Genomic DNA, 19,154 nt, shown 5'->3' on the forward strand with positions numbered 1-19,154 from the left:
CGAATTTTTCTGATAAACTGAAGAATTATGTTCTTTTTTGGGTTGAGAAAGTTCAATTATGTAGATAAAAAAAACCTCTTGGATTAGCTGGAAAATGCATTGTCATATAAAGTAGTTAAAAAATTGCCCAACCATAAATATCTACAACGCTACAATGCAACATATCAATCCAAAAACATCATATATAATAGCAAAACTCTGACTGGGACTATTGGACTGCAAAATAAGTACTCTTACATTTGATGTAATACTTACATACAATACATTCTTTTACTTGAGGTTTTGAATGCAGGACTAAGTACTTTTACTCAAGTATTGCACAATTTTGAAGTACCTTACTTGAGTATTTCCATTCTTCCATTTCTGGAAGTATTCACATCCTTTACTTAATAATACAAAAATACCACTACAAGTAATAGCCTTACTTAACTTAAAGTACAGAGGTATTGTCAACAGAATGGACAACACCTCATGTTCATATGCTTTGTACCGTAGGTACATCGCGAGCTTGTTCCTCCACTTCAGTGGAATCAGATCAGTCATCACACAGCTTAAAAAACTTTCCAGGCAGTTTTTCTTCCCATACATTCCTCTTTTCAAGTTGTGTTGCTTTCTGTTTTGTTTCCCCTGAAGTTTCTGTGACCGAAAATCATTTGTGTCCTTTCCTGTTTTCATCATCTAATTTCTTCTGTCTGTTTGCTAGTTTTGCCTGACTTGCATTTCCTCTGTATTCTCATTTCTGTATCCAGGCCATTAGGTCACAGTGTGTCACATGTTGGACTATTCAGTTGCATCACACAATGGGTTACAATAAAAGTGCACTTAATAATTCTGTTCAAATGCTCCTCATTGCAGTGAAAAAATAAAATCAGTATTGATATGAGATAGTGTGATGTACCATGTGTATGATGATGTTATCAATAAAAAGGTTTACCAGTGCATTATATGTAGTATATATTGAATGATTGTGATTTTGACAACCTAGTTTTAAGTGGACAGATGGTGGCAGATGGAGCACGATGAAGTGTGATGGTGTACTGCAGCGCTTCCATCCATCCCTACAGAAACCTCTAAATGAAGGAGAAGTCACTTGATGTTAAAGGAAAACATGCCTAGGTCAGACAGTGTTTTGTAAATAACTGATATATGAGTTTGTTGTGCCACCAAGGACTTAGGACACAAGCTGTGTCGGAATGATGGCCACAGGAAAGAATCAGGAAGTCTGTTCAAGCTTCCAGAAGTCAACTGTTGATAACCCTAAGATGAAGTTTCCTGTGAGGCTCTGTGTGGGCAGATATATCAGATAAGGTTGCTTTGAACAATTTTATTACAACAAACATAAAACAAACACAACACTGAACAACTACATTTAAGTTATATATTAAAGATGGCTTGTTTTATGTACAAGGTGAATTCTGAACACAGGAGAAACAAGAGAACCCTAATGTTAAGGACACACGTTGTAGTCTCGCCAGATCAGCCATAGTGAGAGGTGTGTACATCTGGTGACAACCACGTTGAGTTCTGGGAACAATAAAATGATAAACCATGGTTCTAAATGTTACTAACTGAATGCAAACAGTCCAGGAAGGCTGACTTCCAACAAAGGATAGTGATTCAAACAAGTAAATACAACAGAATTAAACTGACAACCTGGAGGCTCAGTTTTTTCCTCTGTGGTTTTCACCTTCAAACCAACAACCACAATTTCAGCTACTTCTGCCTCCACGAGACCAGCATTAAAGAGAATGTAGAGATAGTACCGTAATTCAACAACAGGGACAGAGATGCAGGTGGTCTCAAAGCCTGGTCAACAGTGACCATTTGTTTATTTTTCTACACAAACATAACCATCTCTTGCTCCAAACATGGTATGCGTGCTAAAGAGCTCAGCTCTTTTCAAATGTTTCTTGGAAAGCGTTTAATTCATTGCAACAAACTGCTACAACTACGTCATTCAGCAATCCATATTCCAACTAGCTCACTAGTAAGCCAGTTGTGTCTGACTAAAAAAAAAAAAAACCCCGGAAAACAAGATGCTCCCAGGACAGGAACAATAATACTGTATAGATGAAAAGTGTAGCGTAGTGACAAAGCTTAAAATAAACCAATAAGAGAAAGTCGACAAAAATGACTATAACCTATAAAGCCACAACCTCTATCTCTTCTTCTTGTCACTTCTTTCTCATCCCCCTCCCTCCCTCTCCTCTTCTATATCTGTTGTTCCGATATCCAAAGAAGTGGCCGCTGTGGGATGCTGACTAACGAGAGGGCTTTTTAAAGGGATCCGGTGGTTAATTAAGGTCACTTTCTGTGCAGGAGCGGTGCATCAGGGTGACTCTCAGGGGCAGACACAGGAGGACAGGAATGGGACTTAATACTGTTATGTTTGCTGAGAGCCTCGTCAAAGTCCAGCTGCTGGCCGTTGATAGTGATGTCCATGCAGCCGTGGTAAAAGGCTGTGACGGGGGTGGCAGGAAACGGGACATCGTCTGAAAGAGAGAGAGTGGGACAGCCAGTGAAAATGACAAGAATGAGAGACGGTGGTAAACATAGCCTGTCAAAGTTAGAACACACTACATAATAAAAAATAATCAAAATAGTAAAATAACATCAAGACAGTAACAGGTCAAAGTTAATGAGGATAAGTCACAACTTCTCGACTGAAGATACTTTAGAATGTTATTACAATCTAACAACTTCATGTCAGACATACTTATCAAAATCCAGGTATTTGGATACACATTTAACGGGGGGAAGTAACTAACGATATTTTGAAATTTTGTACGGACATTAAAAAAAGACTTTTTAGTCTCCTGGTTTTCCTCTAGCTCCACATTAAGTTTGAAATTTGGGTTTCAGTTAAATATCTCAACAACTATCGGATGGAATGCCATGAAATTTGGTACAGATATTCATGTTCCCCTCAGGATTAAGTGTGATCGTGTTAACTTTTAATCTAGTGCCATCATCTGGTCAACAATGTAAACTGTCCAGTATTTTGGAAAAAAATCCAGCAAAACTAATGACATTCCCATCACTCTCAGCTGTATTTTTGTGTTTAGTGCTGATTAGCAAACGCTAACATGTGAAACTAGGATGTGACAACAGTTAACATAAAGCTGTGGATTCAGGCAGACAGTAGACGGAAGACAGACCACATCGTCTCGACAGCATGGGAAAAACAAACAGTCCAACAGGACAGTGGGACGGCAAAACAAAAACCACAATATGTTGCTATGATGTTGTATTATGTTAAAAGAAAGGAATCATATCTATTAAATAAAATAACTTCCTCATCTTAGCAGGATTCCATGCATGGTCTTATAATTCTGAGTGTTGTTGCACCTAAATGGTTAGCTTCTCATTGTCCAGATCACCAATGTCTTATCCTTATGTGAGGGGAGAAACATAATAAACATCAGGTTGGAAATTCCACTGTTGAATTAAAATATTTTAACTTTGGACATCAACTCCGTCCGTCATTATCTTTTCCAGTATCCTCTGCCGGCCTCAAATAATTTTCCTGCTCTCATCCACTACAATGAGCACTCAGGTTTTCCATCTATTATTTGCCTCAATCCATGTCAACGTAGCATTTTATGTGCTAACATTAGCATGTTAGCATTGTCACTGTGTGTATGACAGCATGTTGAGATTAGCATTTAGCTCAAAGCACCACTGTTTTTAAGTGCAGCCTCACAGATCCAACAGTGAGAGTGGCCTACAGTTATGCTACTACAGCTTAATCAAGAAGATATTCAATTTGGGTTTGCTATGAACCTCTTTTTCCGGCAAACTGAGAAGCTTTCTTACAGAAGGTTTGGGACTGGCTGGTATTCATATTGAAATTGTTATAGCCAAGGAACCATATTGGCTCACTGGCTATAACCATTTCATATGCTCATAGTCATTTTCAAAACACTTGCTTTTGTACATGCTTCTTTGACCAACCTGGTATCCCACCAATATATGTACTGATGGGGTTCTGCATGGTGGTGTTGAGGCGCGCCAGTGCCTCCCGCAGGTCATCAGACTTTATGTAGGTAACAGTAGAGGAGTTGCCTGAGACATGGATTTCTGTGGGTGTCACATTCAGCTGCGCTGTCAGCCGGTCGGGGTAACACAACATGAGCGAGTCCAACGTTGCCACGGAGACGCCATCTAAGAACACTTGCAGATTCTGGAGCATGGAGGGAAATAACATTTTCCATGTTAATCATGTGTGTCTGTGCTTGCATATGTGTGAAGACCATTGACTGTATATAAAGATGGACGACGTGTCTCCATTTCCTCCCACTGTACAAAAATGAAGTCAAAATATCCTGGAAACAGGTGCTGCCATCTTGCACTTGTGACGCCACTTGGAGCCAGAGTCTGCGCTGGGGCTGGGTTATTGTGCAGCTGTCAATAATGACATCACAGCCCCTTTTTATAACATCAAATACCTCATTGAAACCAAACATATCAGAAAAATAAACATCATACAGCAGCATGAACTGACAGACCTTGGCAAAAATATATTTCACCTTTGGGGAGCTGTCATGTCATCCATCTTTATACACAGTCAATGGTCAAGACATACAGAGACACACATCAATGGTCTGAATGAACTCACAGCATCGTCTTCTCCCTGCGTTACCACAGCAACCGAGAGAGGGACTGTGTTGTTGTAGACAAGTGCAAAGAGGACACCTGTGCTGCTGGATGGACGTATATTCATCTTTATATTCACATTCCAGGTCCCAGAATCATCTAGTTACACAAAACCATACACACAAGGAAACACAAGTTGAAGCTCTGACATGATATGGAATATATGAAACATACATACGTGTAACAGCTACAATGGAACCAACCATGTTTATCTATATAAAAGTTTGAACCTGTGCTGTTCTATATTTACCTCCCTCAAGGAGGATAAGTTTTTGGTTTGGTTGGTTTGTCAGCAGGATTACAGAAAAAGAACTAGCCGATATTAATGAAATGTGGTGGAAGGATGTAGCATGGACCAGGGTAGAACCCATTAAACACACTACAATACACATTATTTTTCCCATACAATGCCATACATCTTAAAATAATTTAGAAAAGTTTAAGAGTGACCAAAACATAGCCAATTATAGGAATATGACGACTTCATTTCACAAACCACATTCACGGGTGCCAGTGATCCTCTGGGGTAGCCTACACATGTTGCTGCTCAAACGTCTATTGGCCTTGGCGGAGGTCTGCGCTCTCCGAGTGCCCCTCTAGTACTAAATAAAATAGGCCTTTGTTCTAAACCCAGCAGGGTCAACTGGGGCCTTTCGGTGTGGATTTTATGCTCCCTTTGGTCATGTATTTCCTCTGGGTGCTTCACTTTCCTCCCACCCTACAATACTGTCATGTTTGGCAACGCTCATGTCACTGCCTTTAAACCAAGGCACCATGCTCAAAACTGCATTTGATCCTGTTGCTGTGGCTACTCAGTGCTCCTAAATATTTAGGCTGGATTGAAAGTAGAGGCCAAACTTTCCCTTTCGGATAAATTAAATCTAACTTAACTTACTCACTGTAGTCAATGTTGAAGAGGGCCAGTCCTGCCCCAGAGAAGAAAGATCCTTGTTCCACATGCACAAAACAATGTTTACTCTTCTTCTCCTGGATGACCTCCTTTACCCCAGACGCCCCCTGGTTCATCAAGTTCCAACCCCGGATGCAGCCGTCAAGTCGAGGGTTGATCTAATGGATGAATGAATACACACTGAGTACAGCACTAGATTGGTGCTGGTCCACTGTTAATCCACATATGCTGGGTGATTTATTGTATGTGTGTATACTTTCAGGTGACCAGCTTACAGGTTTGATGATGTTGTCAGTGCGGTTGGGCAGACCGGCGATGTAGACCTTGGTCTCCAGTTTGCCATTAACTGAAGTAAAGAGACTCTCTGGGCTGTTGATGCTCATCACAGCTTCCTTGCTGATTTTCACACTGATGCTGCTCTCCAGTTCTTCCACGGAGATCTGCACGTTACACATCATAAGCCTTCCTCACTGTACTATAATAACACAGCTTAGCACCAGAGCACACGGTTAACACAACACAATCCACATTCCATCAGTTGAGTTTATTGATTAGCACTTCCTCTATCACTATGCTAGCCATAAGGGAACAATTTGAGTATGTCGGGAATTACTGGACTACAGCTCTTTCCTACCACATGCCACTGTCCATCATTGATGGCTTTTCCTCCACTGGTGACCTTGAATGTGTGCTGGTTTTTGAATTGGACTTCAATGCGACCACCTCTTAGCCCCAACATGAACCACGAGTCCTGGGAGGACTCGGCATACAGCACAACTCCTTCTGGGTCAAATGTACGGAAGTCAAACTCTGCTGCAAACCTAATGGCCAGAAACACATAGACAGCAATATGAGTTCACATGGTTATCTAACTGCACTTATACTCAAATGTAATAGCACTGTTGACTATGCCAATGTCTGAGCCCAATCACTAAAAACCATTTAAACCTCACATCGCTCATTAACATCTATTTTACAATTTTTGATTTGTGGATGGTGTTTTTCAGGTATTGACAGGTTTTTCCCATTTAGGGTGGTATGAAAATCAATTTCTAGAGGCTCAGAACCTGCTTGCAACAGTTATGAGAGAAAATCATGCAAACTCCTTTTATTGTCAAATTCTAGTTTGACAGTCCCTGAGATGGAGGTTTAAGCTGCATCTTATGGTCTTCAGATAATCAATACTCATCTAATCCATCAGAAAGCTACATTAAGATTTTAAGTGAAGTTTTTTTTATTGTTTTCCGTTTCCAGGGTCAAGGATGATTTTTTAGGCTCTGACTTTTTATGGTGGCATAATGCAGCGCAGATATTATTTGCTCTAAATGGGGTACAGCACTTTTATGACCATTTAAGAAAATAAGTACACTACATTTGAGTGCGTGCCTGTGTTTGTGATTGACCCTCACTTTGTGTTCTCTGGCAGACGGAAGCGCAGATAGATGACAGGAAGGCCTGTAAACTGCTCCCCCAGGTAAAGCATCTCAGGGTGTTTGTAGTCATGCAGGTCAACACAAACAGGGATTTCTTCACAGTATCGCTTATCCTCCGCCAAACGAAGACCCTCTCGACCATCACAGTAGCATGCATAGCTGCCCACTGTGTTTATACAAATCCCATCGCACACATTCAACTCGCACTCATCTACATCTGCAACAACAGGAAAAGAAACATTTATAGGCAGTGGCCTTTGGCTAAATGTCAGTGGTGCGTATTTTTTCATCAGTGGTTTTAACATAAAACAAAATCTGGCTTAATGTACTCAGGTTTGTCACCTGTCAGACTATATGACTCTTGATGGTTAGACAGGAACAATAAATTGAAGTCTTACCATTGCAGGTCTTGGAGGTGAAGTTATATTTGAAACCCTGTGGGCACTGGCACTCATAAATGCCAGGCGTGTTGACACATTTAGCCGGTTCTTGACATGTACTGGGGAACATCAGGCATTCATCAATATCTGGAAAACAGTAAATTGAAAGCGACAGTGGCTAAATTCGGTGAGACGTTGTAATATGAACTGTTTGAGTCCTGAGTTAACATAGCTTGTGAAAGTCACGAGATATGTTAATGGAAAGTGAAACCTGGCAGGGGAGCAATAAGTAACTCAGTCTCCTTCAATGTAATGATGAAACAAGTTGCTGATAAGCAGACCACCATGACCAACAACCAATTTGATAGTTATCTAATTGCTTAGGTCATATTAAAAGCAAGGTTTTAGTGTGTCAACTGTGAATATTGGCTGCTCTTCCCTGTTAAGCACGCTGTCGTCAAAAATTGATGATCTCTAGGTTTGTCCAACAAGATTAGCATTTTAAAGATACCACTTCTGTCTTGGGGAAAATGTAAGGGTCATTTTTCAATATTTTCTGACATTTTATGGTCTAAGAAAATAATAATTTAATTTTCAGATACTACGAATTAAACTGCACAGACTAATTTAAAATAATTATTAATTGCAGCTCCAATAAGAAACAGTGTTTGCTCGCAGTCGCTCAACAATGATGTATCGTTTGGGATATGTATAAAAGGGCTATGTGGAAATCATCTGTATGGTACTCTAAATCTTCACAGCACATCAAAAAAAAGGACAGAGCAAATTTACCAAACTGACTCAGTCCATGTTTGTGAAGACTTTGTACTCAACAAGCATTCAACACACTGAAAGATAAATACTGAGTCAGCTGTCCACACAAAATTGGACAGATAGAAATATGAGACAACAAGCATCTACATTCTATAAGCAAGTTCGAACAGCTCACAGATATGAGACTGGTGGTCTGTTTACAGCCAAAACAATGGACCATCTTTTCAGATTTTAAAAGCTTTTCACATTCTGTTGCATAAGAGGTCACCTCAGGTCAGCTTTAGAAATAACAAATGGTCAGGCCCCGAGGACAACAGCTGGACAACACAGTTTTTGTTATAAAGTACATAGGGTTCCACTGTCCATATGAATAAATAAAATGGGAGTTCTCAAAAAGGATAATATACTATGTTGAAATGTCTGTGTTTGCTCAGCTGCTTAGTAGCACTATATGTTCCTCTTTCATAGGGACCATTAATACACAAACACACATACACACACGCACACAGAAGGTACATAAGATTGTAGCTTTCTGTCCTTTGGAGTCACTGAAATTCATATCCTTATTGCATTTTAGCTGCAGAAACTGAAGTGAAATTAATGAAGTCTTACCCACACAGCTGACTTTGTTATTTATGAAGTAACCGTCTTCACACAGGCACTGGAAACTACCAGGGAAGTTGTAACATTTTTGGTCACATCCTGCTGGAAATTCAGGATCTGAACACTCGTCGATGTCTGTGCAGTCAACATGTTACACAACAACATTTATCAGCAGCCAGTTCAATTACTTCAGAATGTCAAATGTATATTTTTATATACGTTTTAAGTTGAATTAAGTCTAAAAATGAGTAAATTATTGAGACAGGATGTTAAAAGAAATAAGGCACAGAGTGCACACGCGTGCGTATTTAAAAGCTAAACACTTTGATTCACTGTCACCAGAACTCACCGTCCTCACAGCGCAGCCCCTTCCAGCCGGGTTTACACACACATGTGAAGGAGGCCTGGCCGTCCACACAGCGCTCTGATCCCTCCTTGTAGCACGGAAACGGCGTGCACTGGTTACTGATTTCTGCCATTGCAACAAACAGTTTTGGATACACAAACAGGATGTTGATGAAAAGCCTTGATGAAGGCATTTTGCAAGTGAGGCTAACCTGTATTAGCCTTACAAGCTAACTGATCTAAAAATGTAAGCACTCTATTAAAAAGCCATTCACCATTCACACAGGTGCGAAGATTTGATGGGATGCCAGAATCAGAGTTCTGGTTGTTGATGCCGACACGGTGTGAACCCAGACACGCTGCAAAGAAGAGTTTTTTTTTTAACCAAAATAGCCTCGAAAAAAGAAAACAAATGGATATCGCAACATATGAAGAAACACATTAATGTCTGCAAACTTACCGACATATTTTGGGTAGAAATATTCCTGGAATAAGAACAGAACAGGTAGGAGATTTACCAAGACTTTCAAAATTTACATCTGAGTGTGAAGCAAGTGAGACTGCAGCCGCCTATGCTCAGAGTAAATGCTCTGTTTGAAACAATATAACATCTGGATAAATTAACTTTGCATGCTTTGTTTTTTGTAAATTATACTGCAGGGACATTAAATGTTTCAAAGATATAGCAGGTCTATATTAATGTAAATCACCATGTTTCAGTAAAAGTGCCAAAAAATGTGAATATTTTCTGGTTTTCTTAGTCCCCCATGATAGTAAATGGAATATATTTGAGTTTTGGACTGTTGGTCTGACAAAGTAAGACATCTGAAGACCTCTGGGAAAATGTCACTAGTAGCACTTGTCTTTGCTATTGCTATTCTTATTGATGCTGCCCCTAACACCAAATTTCCCCAACTGGGGATTAATGAAGTTAATCTTATTTTCTAATCTGTTGAATTTTCTTTGCCCTTCACCACTTATTCATTCCTGAATTTTCACTTCTTCTTCATCTTCATCCCCTTTGCTTGATAATCAGAACTGCCATTGAGTTTCACTTCATTCAGTGTTTGAATTGCTGTTATAATCAGAGAAATTTGGCGATTTAGAGGTCTGGGACCTGACCACAATGTCCTCGGGAAACAGTGAACTAGTGAGATCGGAGGGCTGCTGTTCTTCTTACCGTCTCTGGTTGGTTCTCAAAGATCTCCCTGGCCTCCTCCTTGTTGCACAGCTCCTCAATGCACTCCCTCTCCAGGTTGCCCTTTTTGCTCTCCTCAAACAGAGAGTTGGCTCTCCTGTGCCTGCTCAGGAACTGGGAGGCTGTGCTCTGGCTCAGGACTTAAGAGAGACAAAAAAAAACCTCACTCATTCAAATACAGTGTGCAAAGCTATCTTTATATTGTCAGTGTTGTTGTTTGCATGTTCAGAAGTGGACAAGCCTATTATTGTGCGCATAGCCGTGAGTGATACTCTCACATGTGTGATTAATACAAGCAGGCGTATGCAGCTACATTATAATAACACATGACTGATCCCAGCAGGAATTTCAGTCTTCTGTTTCCTCATGACAGATGGCTGATGAGGCTGGTGCCTGCATGGACAAAGTGGACAACCTAATTACTCTTCTGTGAATTGGCCTGAAAAAAAGGTCATTGCGAAACCGTTATTTCCCAGAAATTACCCCTTAGTTACTATAACAAGCAGCCCATGTTGACCCAGCATTGTTTCACGGTGTAGAAGGGAGTCATGACCCCTCACACTTTCTGTTCTCCATTTGCTGCTCTCATGTTTAAAGTTATTGGGAAAAAAAGTGCTGAAACCGTTCCCAACTGGTCACATCCAGGCTGAAAGCTGCTTTCAATCTGAGGCACTAAATAGACTGTAACGGGCTATTCCCTGAATCACTTTACTACGCAGGGTTCGAAATGTAACCGCAAAAACCAAACACTAGCATACTCACATCGATAAGCATCGACGAGCGTCACAAGTAATACGAGACAAGCCAAGGATTCCCCAAGTTCCCGTTTCTTTCTCCACATAGTCGAGCCGTTCTTCCTGCTAGGCCACGGTTTGGCTCTGAGTAAAGACTGGCTGAGCGCAGGTCCGTGTGAGGAAAAAAAAACCCTTTATTCTTCCCGAAAGTGTTTTCGTGGAGAGAGGGGGAGTGGCGGGGTCCACCGGGAGAGCAGCTAAGGAGCGCTGCTAACACAGTCGCGCTTGTTTACTTACATGCCAACATGTCGCTGCTTTCAGTGGCTCGGGCAGTTTTACAAAGCTTGGCCAAGCACTCTCTCTGTAAGTCAACATTTGTAAAAGCGTTCCTAAACTCACACGGCTACATTAAGTGGGCGGAAAAAGTAACGCCACATGTTGAACTACAGACACAGGCCAGACACGCGGCCAATTGCTGTATTTTAACGTCCAACTGACGTTCAAAAGTCAGGTTAATGCGCTGTTGCTAGGCGACTGACAGCGTTTCTTCTTCGCTTGTCAAATATAACGTTGCAAAAATCCACATTTTATATTATAGCCTACATATATATCAAAATGTTACTAAATATTATACTTTTTACTCCGTAACATTTATTTAATGACTTTAATAACAACTAAGATAAAAAAATAAGAACTTTAATCAACAACTATATTATATATATCATAAAAATAAGCTACACATTTATATGAATCAAAATTAGCTCCACATTTACCAACCGCAATACGTAAGTGATGCACATGTTAATGCATTGTTAATTGTAATCCAAGCTTTTCTGTAAAATGTGTACTTTTACTTTTGGTATCAGTATATTTTGATGCTAATACTTTTGTACTTTTATTGCAGAATTCCAAAGATATGTACACTTGAATTCAGTTTTAATTTGAAGCTCTGAAAGAAATCTCTTAAACCTGATACTCCACCTGAAGGTATAATGTTGTCTTTTTACTCAACAATAAGATTAAAAAGAAAGAAAGAAAAAGCTGCTGTACAGGCTGCATGTTAATTCACAGTGGGCTCAGTACTACTACTACTATGTACAGAGAATCACCTCATTTGCTTTTCTCAAAAGTACAATTTCTCATCAACATTTCTCCACTTCTGCTGTTCCATTGAAAGAATGGGACAACTGGGATATTTTCCCTTCACCATTCACACAGAATGGCATATGCATGACATACAGTAAATGCAAGGCAGGCACGGATTTAAATAGACAACTGCAAACAGGTTTTTTTTTCTTTGCAACTTGGATTCAAAAAGACATCCATTTTAAGTTGCTCTGGCAAACATCTAATGATTCACTGTACGTGATCGTAGACAAATGAGAAAGCGATGGACCACACTGGAAAAAAGCTTGACATCATTCAGAAGGCATTTGTCTGAAACTGATTGTAGAACTTACACACAAACATTCCATCATGATTTTAACAAAATGTCTTTCCTAATTGAAACAAAATGATGTGAGTCTGTACAGTGTAGTTTAGCAGCAGACTGAACTGATTAACAAACCACACAGACAACTGCATTTGCATTAATATTGGTTTCATTTAGTTATTCAGGAGAAAAAAAAACACATCACATTTTCACCATTCATTCAATTGTTTTATGTACACATATAACAGGCTTATTTTAATACTTTTAAAATATTTGTACAAAATACACTGTTCTCCCTTTATAATATGTGTTTATCTGAAGAGGCATTTATTTTACTGCAAAAGGTCAACAAATGTGCGCTGTTAATTTGTGATAATTTGATGGGCTTTTTGAGGGGTTGTTAATATTATTGCATGCTGAAACACTATTATTGCATAAGTAATTCCTTTGTGTTTTCTTTGGGGTGGAGGAGGTGCCATTACTGTAACTGCCATTTCCCCACCAACTCAGCTGATGTTTCTGGGAAGGTTTTGCTAAAAATGATAATAAATATGATTACCAAGTTAGAGAGAGATGTTCGGTGGTTTATAATTCAGTCCGAGGCTCCTCGGTCTTGGCAAAAAACCCCCAAAACTGCTGAGTTTGATCAACCTGAGGAGAGTTAGAGACTGGTGGAAACAAAAACTCATCAAAGCTCAGAGGTTAATACTCTCTTAATGCTTCATCAATGTTATTACTCAGTTACATACATAAAATGTTTGGGGAGAATATATTGGCAAAGGTTCCTTGAAATGGAACAGTGGTTCTATACAAGAGGAAAGAGGAGATGCAATAGATCAGATAATTACAGGCAGTGGCTAGTGGGACTCTGCCTGACCTGTAACACTGGGTTAATTCAATTGGCAATACAACCCGTCATGTCAGTCACTCGTACACAGCCTGACAAATGCACACTCACAAACACACACAAACAGCCACACACACACACACAAACCTCAATCACTCAATTCAGATACAGAGCGAGATTTCTGTATGACAAGACAAAGATAGAAAACAGAGTCAAAGTGTTGAGAACCCTCCCTCTAGTTCGTAGATCAACATGTTCGACAAAGAAAAAGATGTAATCGGAATAACTGCTCATCTGTTTTTAAAACAGAACAGGTTTTGAGATATTAAAAAAAACATATCTAAACAATGATTTTTTTTGTTGTTTTTCAAAAAGAGAATTTTATAAAAGTGATGACTGGCACTGTTCGGGATCCTGTGATCACGAGGCTACATAAACGTACTTAGTTTTGCAAAACATAAAAATCTTGTGGTGGTTTGTCATCTTCTGATCGCACAGAAGGGTCTGCGGAGGCTACCGCTGCTGTGACTACAACTATACTTCACATGCACTGCTTTGGCGAGAGTGAGTGCTGATGAATATGAATGCTAATGAGAGTGGTCGCCTTTGGGTAGCATAGAACAACACAACTGGTGAACAACAATAAATCCTGTACCTTCAACAGATTCTGGGGTGCTGACAGGTAAGATTCACAGCAGCAGTTTCTCAGAGGAATGCACAGAAATGGGTTTTAAACTACAGGGCGCAGCTTTACCAAAGTAAGACAGAGCTAAACTCACAAAACAGAAGAACTACATTATTAGGCAGCCAACAGGGCAACACAACCAGTAACACACTATCAATTTCACAATCATAACTTGAGACAAGACTGGTTAAAATGCTAGTATAATGATTAATTAGAAGTTAAGCAAAAAACCATCCTTGTTAATGAGCCATGGTAACACATAGTTTCTGCTTTGTGACAGCTGAAGGGATAGTTTGGCTTTAACTACTTTTTTTTAGTTACACAGAGTAAAACAAAAACTATGTTGAATCGCCTTCAACGTATATATAAATTTAATTACTGGATGTCACAAACAAGCATCAGCACCTCTTGAAAGCAGAAAAATACACTGTTTTCCATGTATGTGACCCTGCAACAGTTATGTTATGGTTAAAGCTACTTATCTGGAATTACTAATACTTATCCACCATGGGTGTGTGTGCATGTCACCCATGGTTGCACTACTAACTGGTCAAGGGCCCCAGACCTACAGGGGCCCTGATGGCTCTAGGCTCAGCATGTGGCAAATCATTTGTGATAATTTAATTAATTCCAAAAGTGTTTATTAAATTTGTATGCACACTATATACTATATACACTCAGTGGTCAATAGGTACACCTGTACAATCATACAACTGTTCTGCCATAAGTCCACTTCTGTGATTCTTATTACGTTCAGGTCATAGAGGTGTTCAGTCATTTACACATGTTGCATTGTGGCCACTGTGTTCTATTGGGCTGCATTATATTCAGATATATCTTGTGTGTATGCAAATATTAACAACGAAACATTAAGAACACTTCTCATTATAATGTAGTCCAGTACAACAACTTTAAGCATGACCGCAACTCCAAACATAAAAGTAAATTTACATATCATCAAGAACTGAATATTGTAATGCTCTAAATGTAGAAATCACAGCAGAGCTGTTGTATTGAATTGCGACAGATTGTAGGTGTACCTAATAAAGTGGCAAATGAATTTGTATTGGTAGAACATTATTATTTTAGCTTATATTGCAGTTACAGAATGCATTTTACTTAATACATCTGTGCTCATGCACAAATTCCCAATTCACAGATTGTGGGCCCTCTCAGTGTATTCTGTCTTACTTAAAAGAGAAGCTGCAACTTGACATCCATGAACTCAGCCATGCTAAGCAAGCTGTTCAAACAGCATACCAAGACACAAAATTCAATCCTCAGAGTTTGTCTGACTCAGTGTAAGCAAAACAAGCAAAAACTCTATAAAAACAAGCTATTCCTTTAACTCAAGTACTGGTTACACAGGGGCATGATGTCCAACCACAACAGAACAAGGCTTCAAACAAAACGTGAAAACTTGAACCTATACACCTATTAGCACGTTGATGATGAGGATTAAAAATGAGGACTAAAATTGTCCATGGAGTGATTTTTGATAGCTAACATCAAGCTGCTCTTGGCTGTGCTTGGTCCCGACAATTCCTTCTTGTGTGTCCTCGACCGTCACAGCCTTCCTGAGAAGGTTGGGGATAAAAATAAAATAAAAGAGCTGGGACAACACCACCCAAAAGAGAGAAAAATTACAGTCCTTCCTTCCTTCCAGAGAGAAATACAACGGATCATTTCAACAACCATTAAAATAACCAAATACAAATCAAACAGGTAAAATAAGCTTTTTGAAAGTGTGCTGCGAGGCTTGTTCATCCATAGATTTGGAGGTGATTAAAGTGCGTGTTGTTCACTGTCAAATTCTGTCCAGTGAAAACGTTTGTTTGTTCTCTCGTCTCATCACAGAAAGGAGACCCAAATATGCGCGGTGTGATTATCTCTTCATTCGTATCTCTCCTTTCCTCCACAATTGTTCCTCTTTTTTTCTTGCTGATCTGAGGTCTGTTCTCCAAAATTTGGAGTGATGCACCTTGAGACACTGCAAAAAAAAAAAAAAAAAAGTCCATCCACACAGCTCATTCAGTCTGGTATTGACTCTTATTTTCCTTAAAACTGACCAAATAAGCCATTTAGGTGAAACTTGTTTCCAAAACAGCATCACCTGCTTCCAGAAATATATTCCCTTTGAGGAACATTTTCAAGCACAGACACACTGCACTGGGAATAAGTGACTCACCTTAAGGAGTTTTTTTTTTAAATCTAGCTTTAAGGAAAAAAAAAAGATTTAGAACTCAATACTAGACACAGAGCATTGTTCAGATGGATTTCTGTGCAGTAAAGAAAAATATGCTGGTTCTGGGCATCATAGAAACAGTACACAGGGCCATGGCTAGATGGAGTAGGTGGAGCTCTCAGACTGCTGGCGGATGTAGCACTGAAAACTCTTGTCTCCAATCGGGTGCTCCCTGAGGAAACAGAGATGGACGGTGTTTATTTGTTGGCAGGAGATTACATAGTGGTCTTTGGAGAATGTAGGACATAAATAACAAAATTTCCTGCCAAGATTGTGAGGTGACGAGCAGAGCTGGAGGCCAAAATAGCCACAAAGATCTGAATCCAGGAAAATCCAGGAAACAGCTCAGAGTAGAGGTTAAAGATGGGATGACAGGGTTATCTGAGATGTTAAATGTGCTACATTTAATCACCAACATACTTTGTAGATGGTAAACAGGCAACTGTGGCTGTGCGACTGCACCACCTGTTGGCCCAAAAAGGACGGTGCTTGGTATTGAACTAGATTTTACAGTTTTCCTACAGCTCTGAGCCTCCATTGCATTATGTATATGTGTATATATACACACACACAATAACTGTAGTTTAAGAAAACATAATCTGTGCTACATGAATAAATAAACAACAAACCACATACTGGCTGCCTATCTTTGTCTTCTTGAACTTGTCACGTTTGTACTTGGTGTGCTGCTGCTCCAAGGTCTGCACAGCTGAAACGATCTGTTTCAGGGTTTTGTAGGTCTCCTGGGGGTCATCGATGACAAAGCTGGAGTACTCCTCCTGTTCGGGCCCGTCGTACACAGATTTACTGCCACAGGCCTCTGCATGGGAAGACAGACAGCAGAGTGAGAGACTGGACAAAGGGGACAATGTGAAAATAAACACAGAAGACAAACATTGGAAATACGCAGACATACACATGCACGCCCACAATCACTGTCTGACCTTGCATCTTGATCAGTTTGGTCATGTATGTGCCGAACAGGGAATAAATCCTCTCCGTCTCGCGGTCTCCATCTACGTCCAGCTGGATGTTTGCCGGGAGGCCACTGAAAACAGATGCATACAGGAGAATGAGAGAGTGGAAACTAAGGACAGGATGCCGGAAAGTTTTCGACAAATTTACGTACCCAGTGCAGGGCGTACACCCAGTGGCTGTGTCTGCTGACAGCTTGCAGCAGAGCCAGTGGCCGTTGAGGTAGGCTGAAGGGTGGTAGGTGCTCAAGCGTTTGCGGTTGCACTGGCTGACTTTGGTCAGGATGTCGATCCAGTCGCGAGCCTCCACACAGTTGTTGGCCTGGATGTAGAGGGCGCGCTCTGGTTGAATAACCTGGAACATCTGGAGAAGGGAAACAGGGACAGGAAGTGAGGGGAGAATCTAAATATATGTAGGAGTGATTTGGGCCAAGTCCTAAAAGCTGCAAAGATTTCAAGGGGGTTGCTGTGTGGGGTCCTTACATTTTTCATCTTGAAAGACTCCTCCTCTAGCCTCTCTACAGCCAGAATGTTCTCTATGGGTATGCTGCACAGAGCTCCCTCACCTGGAGGTCAGAGGAAACACATCAGACATGAGAAATGAGTCAGTGTCATTAAAGTCTGTGGCTGTATCCCTATTCCACACTAACTGGACACGGCAGGGGTTTCTAAGTCTGACACTGGTCCACCTCAGACAAAACTGAGACACCTGAGCCTCCCAAAACCCTGATCACCTGCACTTTTAAACTGTTGACCTTTTTGTCTGTATGTCCACCAGTTTTTATCACATTTCATCTGTTTGCACAGTACCCATGCATGTCCTGACAACTATCACTGGATTACACACATGATGTTTCTCAGACAAGTCCTGAAGTAATCAGGAATGTATTATTTCTGTGATTTCTATGCACATTTATCGTGGCGATTCTGAGAGAACGATATCTTGAAAAGTATGAATCATGCTGAACTGTGACCAAACATGGGAGAAATTACAATAACTAAGCAGATAAGGTAGCACCTGGTGCTTTTACGTCATGCAGCATTTTGTCTCACATCTCTCCCTCTGGTATACAGTATATATACTTTTATATACAGTATTCTATATATACTATATTGTTTTTGCAGTTACTATACAAAAAATCAGCATACCCTACAGTTTTATACAAACAGGAAATGCTACAATACTTGCAGACTTCAGTCAAACTGGGACTTCAGAATGACGCTTCTTTGTTTAATTTTACGTGAAAGACTTTTTTTTTCAAGAACTTCCTGAATATATGCCATTGACTTTAAGTTTTAACAGCTGCGAGCAGGTCCTCTCTATCCTTTGTGCACTGCATTGTGGGACAACAGTGTCCATCAACAGCACAATCTAATTTAGAAACAGCTTATGTGTACGTTTTGGCCTGAGCTTGTTTGGATGCAGCACAAACATACTGCCTGCTCAGTAATCTCTACCACATGTGTTGAACGCACATCGTGTTCAGGCTAAACGTGAGTTCAGCAGATTCTCTCCCTCTTTCTCAGCCTCCTGCTGATTCTTACGCAAGCGCACATGATGACATAAACAGACGGGGAAACAATGCAACTGTAAGAAGATCCTGATGAATCTTAGACCTCACCTTTGGTTTTGTGGTAGGTAAACTCATGGTTGGTGAGGCGAAACCATCTCTTCTTGAAGTTCTTCATTCCAAACCGGTTTCTCCCTTGTGCTCTCTTTATCATAAATCTGAGGAAAAACGGGTGACAGAAATTCCACTTAAACCCTGACGGATGAGCTCAAGTTTTAGCAAAATGTTTAAATATGTCACAATATTTTTATTTCTCTGGCACAATGCATCCCTTATACATCCACAGTGCTAAAACAGTGCAGTGCCTAAAGTGTATAAGAGTGTAAATTAAATACTTCACAAAAAATATTGTTAACCATCATTTCTT

At 40.1% G+C, this 19,154-nt stretch overlaps 2 protein-coding genes across 2 annotated transcripts in view; both read right to left on the reverse strand.

Annotated features, from left to right (window-relative positions):
- Nucleotides 1-1,317: 1,317 nt before the first annotated feature.
- Nucleotides 1,318-11,193, reverse strand: pros1 (protein S). Its single transcript, XM_041937899.1, has 14 exons — nt 11,062-11,193; nt 10,282-10,439; nt 9,562-9,586; nt 9,377-9,460; nt 9,106-9,228; nt 8,766-8,891; nt 7,398-7,526; nt 6,976-7,216; nt 6,201-6,387; nt 5,842-6,006; nt 5,556-5,724; nt 4,619-4,755; nt 3,955-4,183; nt 1,318-2,492 (listed from the first exon to the last, which is right to left on the reverse strand). Exons 1-14 carry the CDS (start codon nt 11,138-11,140, stop codon nt 2,305-2,307), a joined length of 2,040 nt encoding a protein of 679 aa, XP_041793833.1. The 5' UTR covers nt 11,141-11,193; the 3' UTR covers nt 1,318-2,304.
- Nucleotides 11,194-12,622: 1,429 nt separating this feature from the next.
- Nucleotides 12,623-19,154, reverse strand: part of rasa3 (RAS p21 protein activator 3) — a 50,768-nt gene continuing 44,236 nt past the window's right edge. Inside the window, exons 19-24 of the mRNA XM_041934954.1 lie at nt 18,839-18,945; nt 17,700-17,782; nt 17,372-17,580; nt 17,187-17,290; nt 16,879-17,062; nt 12,623-16,414 (exon numbers count right to left, since the gene is read on the reverse strand). Coding sequence (XP_041790888.1) covers nt 16,339-16,414; nt 16,879-17,062; nt 17,187-17,290; nt 17,372-17,580; nt 17,700-17,782; nt 18,839-18,945 — 763 coding nt within the window. The 3' untranslated portion in view covers nt 12,623-16,338. The remainder of the gene's footprint in view (nt 16,415-16,878; nt 17,063-17,186; nt 17,291-17,371; nt 17,581-17,699; nt 17,783-18,838; nt 18,946-19,154) is intronic.

Source organism: Chelmon rostratus, chromosome 1 (genome assembly GCF_017976325.1).
Source record: "Chelmon rostratus isolate fCheRos1 chromosome 1, fCheRos1.pri, whole genome shotgun sequence".
Classification (NCBI taxonomy): domain Eukaryota; kingdom Metazoa; phylum Chordata; class Actinopteri; order Chaetodontiformes; family Chaetodontidae; genus Chelmon; species Chelmon rostratus.

Coding starts and splice junctions, on each gene's coding strand:
- pros1 (XM_041937899.1), bottom strand. CDS start 11,140: ATGTGGAGAAAGAAACGGGAACTTGGGGAATCCTTGGCTTGTCTCGTA. Junction 9,461..9,561: donor TTTCTACCCAAAATATGTCG/GTAAGTTTGCAG, acceptor TCTTCTTTGCAG/CGTGTCTGGGTTCACACCGT. Junction 8,892..9,105: donor GGGGCTGCGCTGTGAGGACG/GTGAGTTCTGGT, acceptor TTGACTGCACAG/ACATCGACGAGTGTTCAGAT.